The sequence below is a fragment of the Oreochromis aureus genome, linkage group 6 (assembly GCF_013358895.1).
Source record: "Oreochromis aureus strain Israel breed Guangdong linkage group 6, ZZ_aureus, whole genome shotgun sequence".
NCBI lineage: Eukaryota > Metazoa > Chordata > Actinopteri > Cichliformes > Cichlidae > Oreochromis > Oreochromis aureus.
Window position 1 is genome coordinate 29,554,882 of NC_052947.1, and position 19,205 is coordinate 29,574,086.

General features: G+C 37.0%; 1 protein-coding gene across 1 annotated transcript in view; it reads left to right on the plus strand.

Annotated features, from left to right (window-relative positions):
* The window catches only part of LOC116323508 (zeta-sarcoglycan), a 168,688-nt gene extending 151,297 nt beyond the window's left edge, over positions 1 to 17,391 (plus strand). The window contains exon 8 of the mRNA XM_031743855.2: positions 14,788 to 17,391. Within this exon, the coding sequence (XP_031599715.1) occupies positions 14,788 to 14,994 (207 nt within the window). The 3' untranslated portion in view covers positions 14,995 to 17,391. The remainder of the gene's footprint in view (positions 1 to 14,787) is intronic.
* The last annotated feature ends 1,814 nt before the right edge of the window (positions 17,392 to 19,205 follow it).

Here is a 19,205-nt window from a genome sequence, read left to right on the forward strand (position 1 = left end):
ATTAAAATATACGCGACTCTATCACAATACTAACCTTACAAGTATACTATTAATTAATAGCATTACTAATGTTTCACATTGTTTGACTTAACAAATACATTTATTAATATATGAGGTTCCATTCAGTTCAAGGAATTAAATTTTAGTGTGGCTGCAACTTACTCCTTAAGTTAAAAATTATGCTGTAGTTTATATGTTATACTACTTTCACAGTGAATCACATTTTATGGTAATACACTCTGAATGAGGATTTAAGTAATTACTCTTAGATCTACAGTAGAAAACAACAGAAATCCGGATGGTGTAATAGTATAATCTCAGTAACATCACAAGTTGTTACATTTGCTGTATTTTACAGCTGTTTCCATGAGTACGGTGAGTTACCGTAAAAATAATGTAATCTCATGGAATTTTCCCACAATTACATGCAAATTACAGTACTAAACTGCTAACATCCTTTAGAGTTTTTTACTGTTGATTTTGCAGTACTAAGCTATGGAAATTACTGCAAAGGCTAACAGTGCATGAATGATAGTGTTCCACTGTGTTTTTCTATTCTTCAGGAGTATGTTTGTGATCATTGTCATTCTTAATAATAAAGCCATGGCCAATCAGATGCTGGCATTGTATGGTAGAGCAAAGGCTAACTGTACTTAATGATAATTCCATCAAGTTTGACAAGAGCTCCACAACCACTGTCTGAAATCCAGCCAAAACATGACAGATCCTCCACCGAGTTTTATATATGGCTTTAGACACTTGGTGTTGTACCTCTCTTCTGACCTCCTGAACTAAATTTCACATTTCATTTTATCGTTCCATGAGACCAGTTCCCACTGATTTTTAGTCCAGTTCTTGTGTAATTTGTGTAAGCCTATCTCAGCCTTTTCCTTCCTTAAGGAGAACAGGGAGAAACACTTCCATTGAGACCATTACATTCAGTAAACAGTAGATGGGCCAGGTGTATCTCTCAGGTCCTGTGTCTGAATTTTCTATTTCTTAATGACTTTCAGATGCTGTTCACTTACTGTAGAATTTTTTTTAGACCTGCCACTTCCTCTTTTGTCCCCCTCTTGTCCAGTTTCAACAAGGGAAAAAAATATGTGCTTTTGTAACAGGCTGCTGGTAACACAGTGCCTAAAGAAACCTCAAAAACAGTTCTCTGCCAAGTCATCTATAATGTGTTAGACATCACAATGTGTCATTTAGTTAGATGCCTTTTTATGTTTAACAATTCATATGTCAGTGTTAAGTGCCCTAACGAACAAAAAATATTCCCTTGAAAATGGCCAGGTACAAGGACTGGACTGAAAATGAGTGAAATTTCCAAAACAAAGAAACCAAAAAAGGTAACAAACCATTGCTCAAGAGCACTTAAAAAATTAGAAGAAAGTATAGATCCTTGGAAGAAAAACATAAAGAAATAAGGGTTGGCTTCAGGCTTTTCCTCAGCACCGTACTCTATTTTAATTCTACCTCATATGACTTGCTAAACGACTTGCTAATGAAGTAGTATCGAGAGTGATAACATCCACAGTATAATAAAAGTGACAAAATCCACATAGGCTGGGGTGGATACAGTACATGGATCAAACACAGAAATATCAACTGAGATTGCAGTTAAATAAAGACCAGTCTGGTTTGAACAGAAATAAAAGTGACTTTTCATTTGGGATGATAAAACCTAAGTGCTCTATTAAGCCTTAATAATAAGGATTTGGAAATGGACAAAAATAATTCTGAAACATAAAAGGTGGCAATCTCATACTTGCAAATCACATATCATATAATATAGAGAACTAGAAAAATTCAGACACAACTAGGCACACGTGATGAAATGTGCTGAGCGTAACCTTCAGAACAAAAAGAACAAAAGTAAAGGGCTATCCAAAGTAGTGCATTCAGTAAAATGAAGCTAATTTGTTCAAATCTTAACACATTTTTTCATGGCTTACACTATTTTAAATAAGGTTAAAAATATGCTATTTTTAAAATAGATTAAATTAAGATGAAGCTACCCCATATGGAAAAGATATATATAAATCTTATAAAGTTTGTATCTGTCTTGTGTGAAACTTGTATGAAAAGCATACAAGAGTGAAAACAGATATAAGATCCCTTGAAAAATTATATAAATGAAACTTCCAATCCAAATGTTTTGGATACTTCCTAAAACAATATATGAAAGTAATGAGAAAGTGGCCACTTTCATGAGTAAATCATATAAGCCTTATATGCTTCATATAGTGAATCATATAAGGCTTATATGTTTATAAATTTTTCCTATTTCTTTTCCCTATGGGACATGTTAAATAAACCAAAAAAAAAGGTCAAATAAGATATGAGAAAGAAAATTAAAGTGACATGTTTATTGCATTAATTTTTGCCTTCATGTTTGCCTTAGATGGTCTTTGGGACACTGAAATGCTGGTCATCCAGGTCATATTCACCCCCCTGAGCTTGTGGGGTCTCTGCTGTCATCCTGAGTCAGCCAGTTCAGTGCATCAGAGATTCATTTGTAGCCTGTTGAGCCTTGACCAGAGCACACACAGGCATAGCCAGATAGCTCTATCATACTGTGTCCTCAACGTCAATCTCATCTACTCAGTTTGTCTATTTTTTTTTTTAATGAAGTCAGTGTCACCAAATCTGGTTCCAAACTGTGTACCTCTGTTAATGTTCTAAAATCATATAAGCAATTAAGTATGATGATGTTAAACTTTTTAAATGTAACCTACAGCACATTTCCATCACTGTGTATCGCAGTGTTTTCTATCTAGCCAATTTCTCTTATTTGCTCTCACATAAACCACCTTCGTATTGTTTCTTCCAAATAACTTCATCTACAGGATCCCGATAATTATTATTCACTTTTTTTCATCTAGAGTGCCTCTAACACTGGCCTTTCCTACAATGACGTTCCAGACGTACCTTTTGTGGAGCAGTTTGTACTTGCAAAGTATTTTTCTGTAGTTTCTCTTTCATAAAAATCCTCTCCTTCTGATGTCTCTCCTTGGTCTGTGCTGTCATTCTGTTTCCCAAGGGAAACACATCTGTAGAACCTATGCCTTTATATATTATGATTGACGGATTACTGTTATGTTAGATTACTCACATTATCACATCATCAGACCTTATGTTAATTTGCCCTTGTAAATCTGGCCCCTAAAGAGACGGGATAATAAGCAGCTTGAAAGGCAGGGAAAAAAATAATTTTAACAAATGGCATCCAGGGTTTATTCTAAAGATCATACTGTACCCTTGAGCGATTTTATCACAATGAAGCCCAATGATGCAATGTCTAGAGAAGCTCCCTTATCAGACAGTCCATTTGAAAACGGTCCATTATGAGGAGATGTGTTATCCGTACAGAAGAACATCTGATTGATACCTAGATTACAGATTCAAGTTCAGACCATTTTTTCTGACATTTATGAATGTTACAATCAGTGACATTTTTCATATAAATTTCATATTCTTTTACTGCTTGATCCAACAGTGGTTTTGCATTTCACATGACCTTTTCCAGTTATCCCCAGTTAACCACATCCACCTCAACATGACACCGTGAAACCGAAAGAATTGTCTATACTGGTTAAAAGATCAAGAAAATAAACTCATATTACAGTGTTTTCTTTCATATCTGCATGAACCACATGCACATTGACTCAACAATATTCTTTTCAGCTTTTTATAAATTTGAGCTGAGGTCTTGTTCTAATACAGAACTTGGACTTGCTTTTTAGTTAGTTTTTAGTTTTTTATTTCAATTTAAGCAACTAATATTTTAAACTTGTAAAAAGTTAAAAAATTTTAAAAGTTAACCATCAGATTGAATCCCTGAATTTCCTTCAATAGTAAGTTTAGTGGGGTTTAAAGGTTGTTTGGTTATTTAAGATGGGCTCCTGGTAAGTCCACCTACTTACTAAAGAACATTTACCATGACCCGTTTTTCCCTTTGTGTTCCATTTTGGGCAACACCTAAAGGTATTGCAGTGATACCACACAGGAATAGTCAAATACATTAGAAAAAAAACCTCAGCTACAATCTGTAAAGATTCACGACTGAATGCCAACCCAGCTTTTCTTTAAAATCGGAAAATACATACATTCTAAAAAGAAGACTTTATCCAAAAGCATTTCTTTTCATCCAGTCTCATACAAGCTTTCCTCGACTGCTGACACCATCAAATGAACAGAGAAGAGCGGATGAAGGGAGGATAGAAGGGGGATCGGATGAGCAGGAGGTGGAGAAGGATGGCAGAAAATAGATGTTTCTGTCGATTTTGCAGGAGAAAATAAAGGCGTGCAGGACAGCAAGGCTTAAAGCCAAATCAATGTTGTCAGCAGCTGGCACTTAAGAAGGGGCCATTAAAGTTTAAAAAGTTTGGAAAGCAGTGCTGGAATTAGGGCCAAATGGGTTAGAGGTAGGGGAGCGCTGGCTTCCATTAAAATCAAAGCCAACGAGAGCTGACAGATCCTCTCAGGATTCTTGCAGTCCTCCTGTGTTTTTTTTTATTGTCTTCTCCCCTTTTCTTGTCATCTCTCTCTCGCTTTCGGTCTCTTTCACTCTCCCTTTGTTGACACTTTAGTCTATGTGAGCTTTCTATTCTTTTAATTATTGTTTCTTCTCAACTTTGTTTCTCCATAACTCAGAAATCACTGTCCCTCTGTGATAACCACAGACTGTAGTAAAAGATGGACAGAACCTTTGGGGCTAAAGAAGGAAGTCCCTAAACCTGCTTTCTGGGCCGCTCCTCTAGTTGCAAAACTATTTTGAAGTATTATAAGTATTTTGGAAAATGACCTTTCAGCTCCCTTGCATGTGACCTCACCAGACTTTCCTGACTTTGTGGACTTCCACCAGTCTTATTTAAAACAAGTACATGACCATTTATTAACTAATTCCTCTCTCATAAAAGGTTGATAAACCTGAGTATACTTTACTGCGATGGTCAAATTGCTAGCATATGAGCATGCAGTGTCCTTCGGTTTTTGAGTCAGATCAACTCCCTTTCATTATATCTTCAGTTTGAAGCTTCACATCAGGACTTTAATAACCAATGGGCAACATCTGAGTGGCTATATCCATCTTTTTATATACAGTCTGCAGTTTTAAGTGAGATTGATTCTATCCGGGAACAGAAAAGTCTTTTACAATAATGTCCTTGTTGATTGAAAGGAAGAGACAAATAACATATTCAAGTTAACTTCTATGCAAGTTGAACCTTGAAAGAAAGTCTTGACATTGTTTTTACTCAGATACTTTGTTATCGTTTCACTCACACCCTGGCCCTAATAAGGGAGCATAACAGTTTGGGGGCTCATCCAGGAACCACTAAAATCAGTTTGGAAGGAGTCAACTTGAAAGGAACATATAAAAATAAATGATGCAAGAAGACACGTGTGCCACATAATATGCACTTTCTTAATTGTCTATTCTATTTCATTTTTTATACTCCCAGAGGAGGTACTCACCATTTTACTCACCATTCACATAATGAATGGTGAGTAAAATTAGAGTAAAATTACTCACCATTACTCACCATTCACATAACGAATGGTGAGTAAAATTAGAGTAAAATTACTCACCATTACTCACCATTCACATAACGAATGGTGAGTAAAATTAGAGTAAAATTACTCACCATTACTCACCATTCACATAACGAATGGTGAGTAAAATCCCAACATTTCACTCACCATTGAACCACTGGACTTGTATTTTCTAATAGCAATGCACTTCTGTCATTAATGTGGCTTTATTTTATCTGGATGACCACTTTAATATTAACATTTTAGTCAAAGAATTACAAATAACTTCGGTAGGTGAGTGTCTGTGAAATAGGGAACACGTAAGCACTTAGATGTGGGAGTTCAGTAGCTCAGACTGGTTATTAAAAATTGAGAGCAGAGAAGACTGCCAAATGAATACATAAAGAAAGTGAGAAGTGTCTGAAGTAAGCAAAGGTTTGCAGAGAACAAAGTCACAGGAGATATTTGTACTAGATCAGGTTTGGCTGAGAAGAAAAAAGTGGAAAGACAAAGCCTGACCGAGAGCTGGAGGGTTGTTGGGAGCGCAGCAGACGCAGAGTAGGCACGTGGGAAAAACAGCAGATGAAGTCAAGTAACCAGGCATAGAGGATTCAACATTTCAGTCAGGAACAGTAAACATACAAGGAACCAACAAACTTGACATAAGTAGCCAAGTTTGCTACCAAACAAGCACACAGAATAATCTAGCAAGCACTGAATAAACACTGGGGTAGATATGCTACTGAGGCTGATTGAGTGATTAAATGCATCTGTGCCAAACTGGTAGCTGCCAAGAGCTGGAAGGAGGTGCTACACCAGGCAAAATACAGACACAGAAAAAAAGCAGGGGCAAGAAGAAATGGAAAGGAAGACACAGAAGTCTTCATAAAGCCTGTGCTATATAGTGTTGGAGGTGAGCAAAATTAATAAGACAGTTTTGTTGTTAAGTAAAAAGTACAGAAATATGTTCCAGTAAGGGAAGCTACAAAACAATTAGAATGCCCTTGAGTAAGGTCTATGAGTTCTAACAGCGGCAGTTTTCCAGTGAAACTACAACTTTGTAAATATAAATCATAGTGTATTCATTTATTTACTAAGTGGGAACAAAATCAACTGCAGTAATGTGTTTTCCGTAAATGCAAGATATATAAATTCCATGATGACTTCCTCATCTGTTGGCAGGGTGTTAGTCCCATTTTTAACAACTTATTACATGCAGAAATCACACAAACCATTGTAGCTTACACACTGGTTTGCAGACGCTAAAGAGCTTTTGCATGCTCATACATTGGTGTAGAGTTTGCTTTCATTTACAAAATGTGTAATAATGAGAAATAGAAAGTGATTTTATGTTGCATATTGCTGCTTGCATGTTGCATATTACTGCATTTGTTTATTGAAAGATATGATTTATTATACCAAGTATACCAATTTCACACCTCCCCTTTCACCAGGAAGTGGAATCCACAAAGCTGCATTGTCATGTTGTTGACACAACAAAACCATTTGGTCTTTGCTATGACTGCTATTATTACTATAATCATTATATAGGGAGTGCACGTTAATTTTTGTTATCATGGTGATAATAGGAACTAGTTACTATGATAAATACAATTTTTAGATAACTGAATTTAATTTAATTAGTTAAACCACATGTATTTTAAGTGTGTGCTTTCTCACCTCAGGAACAAGAGCTGTTTGAGTCTGAAGCAGTTTGAACAAATAAGACAAATAAAAAAAAACAAAGACCAAAATCTCTAAATGCAGAATTAAACCTGATACAAACCGACAACTTTTTTCACTTGCAGCTTTTTTGGCAAAGTTTCTTGATCACCTTAAACTCTTTCAAAAGATGTCTACAATACCCAACATGGCACATTTGCATCTGTATGTGCTTTCTACCAGTGACTTCAGCAAGGTGAAATCAGGTCAGCTTACACAAACTTTTGACAAAGTTAGGTTACCATGGAGTTTTATTGTTTGTTGACACAATGATGGGGCTTATTAAGAAACTGTAGCCTGGAGGTATTATTGGGGTGGTACACTGGGACTAAATTTTTTTTTTCCTCACTACTTCATGTTTTACCTGCGGGTAAGGCAGAATAGTAAGTGAATTAGAATGCTGGCAGGGGGTAACTCGCTGTTGTACCAAGTGATGCTGTGGAAGCCTCACAAACATATAACTATACACAAGTTAAATGCAAAACATGCACGAAAATCTTCAACCCACAGATGAAGAGACGCACATGCATTTTTCTGCACTGATACACACACATACACACAAGCATGAACTCAAAGGACACGTCCACAGCTGCCCCCCTGGTCTCTTGGTCTCCAGAGCCTTTCTGTTTACTTCCAAAACTTGTTTTCATCAGAGTGTGAGGGATAGATTAACAGATATCTGCCAATAGCTCTAAGTAGTGTATGTTTTTTCAAAGGTGTGATTAATGGAAATTTATTAGCCTACTTCGCACTCCCTGAGGTGATCATCATAGATGTGTTTGTTATTTTGTCACTCTTGGTCTGAGTGTTTCATCGTGCGTGGGAGTTTTGTCTGTCTCTCTCTCTCTCCCTCATTTGTTTTACCATCTGTCACTGCATATGTTTTGGGGGCTCATTTATTCTGCAGCTCTTACTTCCTGCATTTTGTTGTGTGTTTGTACACATCATTTTTATAGTCTCTCTTCTTGTATACCTGTAGAAGTTTGGGTGAATGAATTTGTCTATGCCTGCACCTGTGTGTGTTCTGAATGTGTTTGTTTGTATGGTACAGTAGAGTAGGCTGATATTGCTTTATGTCCCTGCTACATCTGGGTTACTAAACTCTGTCTCTCTCCAGCCTCTGTCATTTAGTCCGTTGTCAGCTCCCATTCCAGCGTCCGTCCATTCAACAAGCCTAATGGTCTGTGTAATACACTCAGAAAGCTTCACAGCCTCCCACCTATTGGTGTTGTTGGAGTGTGTGTGTGTGTGTGTTCCATGTCCAAGTGCAGGGGGAGCAAGAGAGGAAAATAAAAAGAGAATGGGAGGCAAGGTGAGCTAAGGCTAGATGAACATAGAGGTTGAACTGAATCTATTTGTGTGGGCAGAATTCTGTGTGTGTTGTGAAGTAGTACTAGTGTCCTTTCAACCTCTATGAAACCTCTCTTCTTCTACTCTTTTATCCTCTCAGTCAAAGATTATCAAGTCAACACAGTTTTTAGTATTTTTCAGTTCTGGTACAGGTTAAGTCAGACACTGGAAACCAAATATGCGTATTCAGTTTCTCACTGAAAAGGTTGATATGATGATCAGTAAAATTCTCACATCTTTCAACAAACAGACAAAAAACTTTCTATGACTACCTGAACTCACAAGTTTCCATATTTTATCAGTTCGTGACTCTTTCCCTATTATCCCGGGATATTTCATACCAGGCGCCAGACAGAATCGCAGAATGAAAGAGAAGTTTATAGGGAACCAATCAAATTCAGATTAGCCCATGGTTATTATAATTCATTTAAAAAAAAAACCAACTTATCTATTACCATTTTATTTATTATTGTATTTTTGATGAAGGCAGCTACATTGCTTTCATTTTCCCAATAGCCACAGATCATTTCTTCCTATACATGTTATACATTATGTGAGTACTTTTGGGTATTCTATACAATACATAAATACAAGAATGAAGCCATAAAACCCGGAGTTGCAAAGTGAGCCCATTCATTCTGAAATTACCACTTGGTATTGTGGACGTGCCACTAAGGATTCGCTTTTAGCAGATGAAAAAAGTAGATAAAGACAGCCAAGAATGATTCGAAAGAAAATGGTAGTTGTGTAAAATCATTTTTAATATAATTTGACAGCTGCTTTGATGACAGTGATACCAAAAACTATATTTATACACCTTTTTAGGACACTGACAACTGAGAAGTATCATGCTACTTACACACATTCAAGTGCAGAAAGTGTCTTCTAGGTATTTGTAGAAAATGAAATATGACCAAACATGAAAGATAGCAATGTTTGCATGTAATGGAAAACCTTATGGCGGTAATGAAATTAATTCTTACAAAAAACCTTTTTTCTGGCTTTTTTACTCTTATATGCTTTACCTTTGCAGATGCAATTTTGCACCCTCATTCTTGTCCTTAACTATTCTTCCTCCTGCATCTGGTTTCATCTTAAATACACCTAAAAAGGTGTTTTTTCTCCTTTGAAACAACTCCACTGCATACAGAGAGCTCTTTTTCTTTCTCCTGATCTCTTTCCAGATGTTCTATCTCTGGTATGTCCTCTGATGTTTTGCTCTCTCCACCTCCCTTCTTTTTTAATCCCAGAAAAATCTTGTCCTTTCACCACCACCACGTCCCCCTTCTCTCTTTCAGCTAACTTGCCTTCAACCCTTTTGTTCCTTTGTTTTGCCAAAGGAAATCATCCATGAAAAATGTTTTGAACCCCCATAATTGCTACTTCCTGCATGTTTCCGTCTTCTCAATGCCGGAGCAATATGCTTGCTAAACTGCTGCTGGAAAGAGATGGGTGCAGACACATTTCCATTCATACTGTATCCACATAAACAGCCACCCACACAGACTTGTATATTTGGGCTAAAATGTGCAAGGGATGCATATGACACACACAGAAAACCAAAATTGCCATTTTTAGAGCTTTAGATTAACTTGTAAGATCACAATTTATATTTTATTTTAATTTTTTTTTGTTTTATTTTGGAGACTATATTTTTTTAAAGAATTGTGTACATTTAACTTGAAAGATGGAATATGTAACTTACCAAAAGAAGTAGCACAAAAACCAAATGTGTGCCAAAATGATGTTTTATCTTTGAGGACTATTTTAACTAGGTTATTACCGCATAACTGTTGTAAACACACTATTACATACAAAGCTGAAAAAACAGCTGCAACTGTTGGCCAAAGACAAAAGGAAGAGAAGAAGAAGAAGAAGGCATGTTTGGTGCCAGTGAGAGAGAAGGAAAGGCAAGACTGCAAAGGTGAGAGGAACAACTTTAAAAATAGGCTAAATGATGATGGTAAAGAGAGAGAGTTTGCTGATAGGATGAAGAGAAGGTAGATAAACTGTGTGCGCAAGAGACTAGACAGATGTGTGAAGCAAGGCAAGAAGCACTGGAGATGGATTCAAACTGTTAGTCTTTACTATTTCAGTTCGCTTTTATTTAATTTAATATTTAAATTAAATTGGTAGTGTTTGTCAAAAGAAAGAATATTGATTCTTCTAATTATAATTATACAATTTTTTTAACAACAATGAATATAAAGGTGAAATCTGAACTGGAGTGCTATTTAATCATGACGACGTGTACTTTGTGCAGTCATGGTAGTAACTTCAGTGCACCCCACGAAAATTAATAGTGTAATCATAAAAATAATGTGTAAAACACACACATTTTAATGTAATGCAGGCATGTCAGTAAGTACACATATAAATAGAAGTAAGAATAAAAAGCACTTATTCGTACCTATTCACAAACAATATTATATTCACAGACGCATCCTTCCTCACACTACTGTCTCAAGCACACACTGTCTCACACGTAACGTCGAGCCACCTAATACTTACAGACACTTTCATTTAGAATGAATGTCATCACTAATCCGATCTTAAGCTTCATCAAATGACTTTCTCCCCTTTCTATCTATCCATCTGTCTGTCCATCCATAGTCTCACTTCTGTTATCCTTATTCCTTCACATAATCACCGTACATACATTTCTCTTTCTTGAATTTCCATCTCCTTCACTTCCTTTTTATTGATCTCTTCCTCGCTCTACCCTTCCTTGTAAGCCATTGTCACCCACTAATTGCCTTTTTGTCTTTCCAATGTCATATCCTCTTCTCCCCTTGTTTTCCTCCCCATTATTTCCTACTCTTCACCTCTATTTCCTCCAACTTCATCCTTTCTTTTTGCTGCCCTAGTTTGTTTCATTGATGTTTCTATTGTTTAGAAGAGAACCAATTTCCATTTCCTCTCTTAAACATGCATGCACCCAACTCTTGTCACCGCCACATCCGACTGCCATACCCAAGTTTGTTTTAGATGTAGCTTTCTGTTGCTATGGCAAGCAGGTTGTTAGAATTAGATTTGGGCTATGTTGCCAACCGTGACTGAGTCCTGCTCCTGTAAGGCTATAACTGAGCCCTGGCAGCTTTTGTTGGAAGCCAAAGGGAAGATGACAGGTGTGCACCAGGGACCTGTTAAAGGAATACCTTGACATTTAGAGATACTGCGGTATTTTCTTTTGTCCTATACATAAGTAAAGAAGTTCACGCACCCGTTTTTTCACTAGCTCTTAAAGTGTCTCCTTTTCATTGTTACTATGTCTCATTAAAACCAATAGGCATGACAGGCTAATGAGATAGCTCTACACAGCTCTTTTAAAGAGGTTGCCCTGCCCATTTTATTTAACACAAAATCATCTATTTCTTTTTGCCCCCTAAATCTTCTACAGAGACAGAACTATGATATTAGTAACTTCTAGTTTCTATTAAAGTCATTTTATCTACACTTGTTGGAAGCTAAGCAGTTTGAAGCTGTTGCCATTTTTTGTGTGAGACCAGTTACCATGGTTACGGTTGTGTGCCTTGTCTTTAATGTTAGTAGAAGAATCATTATACCCTTTTTCACAAACACAATGCCCATGTCAAACTGCCCTACAGTAACAGAACAGACTGACTCTCCGCTTGTAATTTCCAAATTAAATGTCTGAACAGAACCGATCACTCCCCACTCTACAACTTGGTAGGCTCTTGACTGCAGAGTTCCTGAAAATAAGAATAAAGAGAAAGAACTTCTTTTAAATAAAATGAAACTATTAAGTGATGTTGAAGCCTATTAAGACATGAGGGAGCGCACTAGGAATAGCATTTACTGTAATCTGACTATGAAAACATTGATCAGGATTCATTTCTCATAAAGGATGTTAGGTGATTTCAGTAAAATATACATTGTTGAGTGATGCAGAATTGATTAGATTATGACTTTATGAGTCTACTGCAGCAAGTGTAGGTAAAGGTAGTACTATAAACCATTTTAGAGTATGTTTTTATTCATTTTATTTTGTCTCTTGTGTGTAATGTTGATAGAGATCAGGCTACGTTTTATTTTTATGATTAATTAATTAATGTTGAGATTATGAAATTCCAGTTTTTATTTATTTATAGGAATTTGAGTCTCTTAAGTATCAAAGAAATCAATCATTTCAAAAGTTCTGCAGATTTGTCTTCATGTTAATACATGTACTGCTTTTATCTAAACAGATACTCAAAGGAAACATAAGCAGCACCTCTGCTCTGCTCCATCACACAGAGAGATTGATTGTGAGCGTGTGTGTGTGTGTGTGTGTGTATGTGTGTGTATACACTGTATGTACGGATGTTGTTTATACAGCTCAAGATGTGCCCCGTCAGCTAAAGTGAAATCATTAGTTATACTAATTGGTTCCTCACTGTTGGCGTATCTTAATCCCTCATTCCTCTCTTCCTCTTTTTCCTACATTCATCTATTTCCCTCCTTCTGTGTCGCCTATCTTCTTCAAACCACTTCTGATATGACATTTTGTCTCTCACTCTTTTATCTGACCATCCTTTCCATCTCTTCTTCCTTTCTTTTGCACTCATGGCTATTTTCTTCACACGTTTTCACTTCCCCTGTCCTCATTTCTAAAATGAAGTAGACAAATAACGGGGATGCAGATGTCTGCTGAGATTACCGTCCAGCCTGTGGGTATGTGTGAGAGCGAGAAATAACAAGCAGAGCTTCCTTGAACATTACAGAGTAAATAAATAAGCAAGTGAAGCAGTCAATAGAAGCCAAGATTGTCTAATAATAATTGTTTAAAACTCACCTTGTATCTTATGAAGACAGGAGAAAATAAAGCTTGGGGGATAGACAGAGCAAAGGAAAAAACTGATAGTTTTTTAGAAACAATTGTGCTTTTCTTTTTAGCTGTGTGATCTCATGTTCAGATGTGAATATTTTATTCTTATCTATCTTCTTCTATCTTCTATCTAACTTTACCTGTAAGTCTTAGCATTTGTTGGATGCTTTTTTTTAAATTCAATAATGTCACTGACCTAGCCAAGTAATCTAATAATCAAATTTTTCTCTTTTAGAAACACGACACATGGAACTTTGCTGGCCTTTTGACCCTGTTTTTACTTTATTTTTATTTTAACTTGTTTGCATTTTTCTGTGTAATTTTGAGTATGAACTACTTTTGGACTTATGGGGAATTTTTTTCCCCTTTCAATCTGTAGTGGTTCAGTCCAGAGCCTATTTGGGCTGTGGCTTAACCAATCAGCCAGTACCACCTTTTTAAATGCTAATTGGTCAGCTTGTTTATTTGCGAATGTGTGATTGGTCCACTTAGATTTCTTCTGTTCCTTGTGTTTTTTGTTTAAACACAAACTGTTTGATATTTTGTAATGAACCTGTTGAAGGCCACAAGGAGAAATGCGTTGGTCACCCAATAAAGTTTTTCCCTAATACTTTAAGTGTCTCTGGAGTCTTCACATCATCACACCTTTGTCTTCTCCATGCACCTTGGAAGTAGATGAAGTTGTGCAAGAAAAATTTGTTGGCCTTTCGACCCTTTAAGAAATCTGTTAAATTTCAAATAAGCATATGTTTTTAAAAGAAACTATAGAATTCAGATTCAACAGTTTGTAATCATTTTTTTTTTATTAAATGTGGCGCTTAAATGATCTATCTTAGACAGTCTTATTCGTTTAAGTCTGATTTGTGATAAGTGTGATACAATATCAAATCTCTTGGTAAAAAAGAGCTGTTTCGAGTGTGGTTTTTTTTTCTGTTGCATGCTTTTACTTCGCCTCTCTCTTCTCCCACTGATTTCCTTCCATTTCTCATAATCTATCTTGCTCTCTGCCTCATTCACTTCCACCCTACCTCTTCATCAAAAGAGACCTGTTCTAAATAGAAATTCCTTTTCTGTCTGCATAGATCTTTCATGATGACAACCCTAGTCAACAGCAAGAAGTAGTCATTGCCTTCAGCAATGTGACCTCTCTTTCGATGCACCAAGCATTCCTCGGTTTCCTTTTTTTTCTTTTTCCCTTTTTATAAATTCTCTTTCTTTGTGCATTACTTTCAGCACCAAGACCATCCCTAAGAGCTTTGCCCCCTACAGCTGGATTCTTTGTAACTTTTGTTTCCATGTTTTATGCATGTTAAATCAGTGTTTTCTACATCATCTTTCTTTTATGTTTACAGATCTTTCTAGATGCCAACACTATCAGACTGGGCAACATTCCCCTTGGTAGTGCTGTGGATCCCCTGGAGGGAGCGCCTGCAGGTACCACCTACACCAAACAGACTGTGTACGAGCTTTGTGCCTGCGCTAACGGCAAGCTGTACCTGTCCCCTGCTGAGAAAGGCTCTACTTGCCAAACCACCAGTAACTTTTGTCTCTGGAGCTGAAAGCGGGAGGTCGAAATACACACGGGACATATGGACGATTGAGTTTGAAGCTAATGCTAGCCAGCAGACTGAATCACCATGGATTTATGGCTTGATGGGAAGCTTTTGCCAGCTAACAGACTGAATCAGCATGAACTGTAACAAGGCGAAAATTTCATGTCTGTTCACCAATCAAATAATATGGATTACAGCTTGGCAGGAAGCTAATGGTTGCTAACAGGCCAAATCAACATGGACTGTAGCTCGGTGTTAAGCTAATGCCAACTAAAGGACTGAATCAACAGAGACTAGAGCTTGAGCAAAGCTAATACCAGCTCACTGGTTGAATTAATGTGTTGGTGGGTAGCCAATGCCAGTCCAGAGCATGGATAACTTTGTGGGACACAAGCCAACAAGGTCAACTGATGGGTTTCATGCTTAGACCACTCTTGGACATATGTGAGCAGTCTCAGTTTGGGACTGTTGTTGAGTGTCTTTCCCATTGTTTAATTGCTGCCATGATGATTGCTGAAGGTCGCAAAGACTTTGGGGGGGTTTTATGAACAGCAACCTTTGTGTGTTCAGAAAATAGCCGACATGTCCTGACAAAACATTAACTTGTTGCTATAATATGATGAAGGAACACATACTTGGCAGTGACATGGACATGAAAACTTGGTTATCAGTGGGCTAACAGACATCAGTGATGACATTTGTTTACCCCAGTGGGTAGCTAACAAGAAAATCAAAATATAGTTTTGTCTCTAGGGAAGCTAAGGCTAGCTAACGGACCAATCTATACCAGAAAGGCCTTCTCTCTCTATTTCTTCTCCAGCCCTTCACTCAAACATTGACATGTGACTCTTCTGCATTAATCCGCACCTGATAGCAAAAATGTTCTCTATCCCCACTTTTCATATGATAACTAATGCAAATTATTGTGATTCAACCATTGCAATCACCAGTTTCTTTTCCTAGTATTTTTTTTACATTCTTCATATCTATTTTTACTTTCTTTTAGTTTTTTCTGATGAAATCTTTTACTTCTTCACTTTTTTCCCAGTCAATGTTTTTGTATTCCTTTATCATTTCATATTTTGCTAATGTGCCCCTCTCCATGCTCTAGTTATTTGTTCTGTCTATGCACCTACTAGCACTGTTCAGGTAAGGAAAAGGCCTATCTATTTCTTCCAGCAGTGTAGTTTAAAAATTAAAAAAATGAATGCCACATACAGACTGCTTCGACTTCTCCCTCCACCTTTGTCTCCACGTCTTTTGTTTCTCACAAGTTATTCTATGTGGACATATGATGGTTAGCTACAGACAGCAAATGGAACATGAAAAGGGAGGAGAAAATGAGATATCAGTCTTAGATCATACTCAGGTAGGTGCTGTAGCAGACAGACCACTTTCTGGTATAGGGCCAAACTTCCAACGTCAGGCAGAGGCAGCAGTCAGCTGAAAGCCAGACCAATTTTAGTCCTCTTATGGGGTATTATACGTCTTCATCCAGGCTGTCTTGTCTGTCATACTGTCTTTACATCTTTTTTGCATGACCTTTCTGCTCTTCATGCCAGGTTTGTGCTCTTCCTTCTCAGCCACCAAGAGACATTTTCACTCTTTGTGCTCAGTCCATTTTGTCCTTTCTGTATTTTACTGCAGTATACCTACCACTCACTATTCATTGTTTATCAGTTTCCCAGTTAAGAAGCATCTCACCTGCTTATCTTATATTTTTGTCTCTTACCAATCATTCATCAAGTGGCATACATTAATTTTGTTTCCACATCCTATCCGTTATTCTTTCTCCAGTCTAAGTTGGAAATGTCCCTCTATAGTCATAGTATTCTCCCTTTCAAAATATCTCTAAATCTGGGCGATAAAATATGGAAATCTTGGGAAATACTATTTTGGGGTGTATTTTTGTTTTTTTATATTATTCAGTCACTCCCAGAAGGGGGATCAGTGTGAATGGCCATGAGCTGGTTAACCTGGCGCCCAAAATCTGTAATGGCTGGGGAAAAAAATTTCAAATCAGCAAATTTGTGTGGAAGAAATCCCCCTGGAAGAAGTGATGGATGGATTTGGTTTATATGTGTATGGACTGTATGGAATAAGGCCCTGCGGCTTACTTTCTTTTTTAAACAAAGCGATACACAGGTGCCTTTGCTACTGTTGGTAAAAGCACATCACAGTCTGAACATTCACACTACCCTCAGTGGACCATCTGCAAGTGTCTCTGAACTATCTATTTTATCAATCTACCTATCTAGTTTGTTTTCCCTTTCTGTCCCTTTCTGCCCCTTCCCTCCTGGTTTTGTAGAACTCTCAGTATATCCAGCTGAACAATGAATAATTCAATCATTTAAAGTTTAATTTTCTGATGTGTTCCCCTATGGTTTATTCTTGATAATAAAAAAGCACAAATTATGCCATGTATATAACAATACCAATAAAATACAAAATAAAATAATATTGTTTTTAAAAAGAATCTCTTGAACTGGTGTTGTAATTAGCACGTAACCATCACTTTTATATGTTCCAAACAATGTTTTTTTTAAGGTATATAGAACATCGAGAAGCACTTGGTCAGACTAGAACACAACTATCTTCTGGGACTTTTTATCTTGGAAAAGCTATACCATATTTAACCCTGCTCTATCCTACCTGCTACCTTTTACCTGAAGAGCTTGGTTTCCACAGGAGAACAATTTGAAAGATCGCTGCCAGCTGTACCCCTCAATTACAGTCTGCCAACTCACTTTAACAATACATAAAGCAGAAAGGTTGGTCTTGCACTAGAATGCGAACATGGCCAGAACTGTTACCAAAGATAAGCTGAGAATATAACTGTCTGTTAAGGACACCATCACTTTGCCACGTCATTCCAAAGAAAATAGTTTTTTGGGGTTTTTTTGCTATATTATTAATTGAACATGAATAAAACTAAATGACTATCATTGCATTATTTCAGATGGACTTTGACTGGGCAGTTGTGACACCTTGATGCTTTTTGTTGTCAGCTCTTCTGCTGTAAATTTGCTGTTGTGCTTGGGATTATTGTCCTGTTGCATGACCTAGGTTCAGTCAAGGTTAACCCTTTCTCCCATAAAGATCACAACTGACATCGTCCCCTTGTACCCTTGATTACACATTTTGACCTCCCATGTTTATCAATAAAGATTTGGTTTGATGACCATTAGCATACTTTCCGGGTTTTTCCAGGGGTAACTGCACAGGCAATGACCACCCACACTAACTTTTAATGCACGCCTAGTTATTTTGTTATGTAAGCATGCCTGAAGAAACTGCTTGGTTCAGAAAAGAGCTTCAAGGGTTACTCCTAGTAGGCTTTCAAAGGATAAAGGGTATAGTTTCAATCAAATTTTGTCAGATTTTACTCCAAAAAAAAGACGAGTTCATGGTTGACTCAGTGACTGCAAGGTATCCAGATCCTGTGGCTATAAAACACCCAAATCATCAACCCCTCCTCCACTGTGCTTGACAGGTGGTATGAGGTGTTTGTGCTCGTATCCAATGTTTGGATTTGCTCAGATGTCTACTAATGGGAAGATTGGAAACTCACTTGAAAGTTTTCCATTTGTGAATGATCTTTCTCATTGTAGAATGTACAGTTGTTTGAAAATGGCCTTATAACCTTTCCCAGATCGATGGGAAGGAACAATTACTTCTTTAAGATCACTGCTGATGTCTTTTCCCCTTGGGTATGATGTTAACACAACTAAATGCTCAAGCAGGGGTGATTTTAGGATCAAACATTTACGGAAGCCAAGCCCCCAATTATAATATCACACATATTCCCCTTCAATGGACTATGCTGCTGGCCAAACCTATTCAATCATTTTCACATTTGCACATCTGTTTGCATTGTCGTGCAAAAAAAAAGATTCAGAATGAATCATCACAGTTTTTACTATAATACAGGGTGGATACTTTAGTTATCAAACTTGAGGCAAAGGCATGTTGACTTCCATGTTGAATTTTTCATAGTAAATTTAAAGAACTATTTTTAGCAAATAAGAGGAGAAACGTGCACGGTTTGTTTCAGTGTCTTTTTTCAGTCTTTTCACTTCGTATAGGCAGTACTACTAAAGAAGGGCAACTATAATGGCAGTAAAGTTTTTTAAACAGGTAGTTTTAAATGCAATGTTTCGATCAGCTTGTACCGAGACATCTCAGAGATTAATTGTGCAGCTAAACTACTTTACACT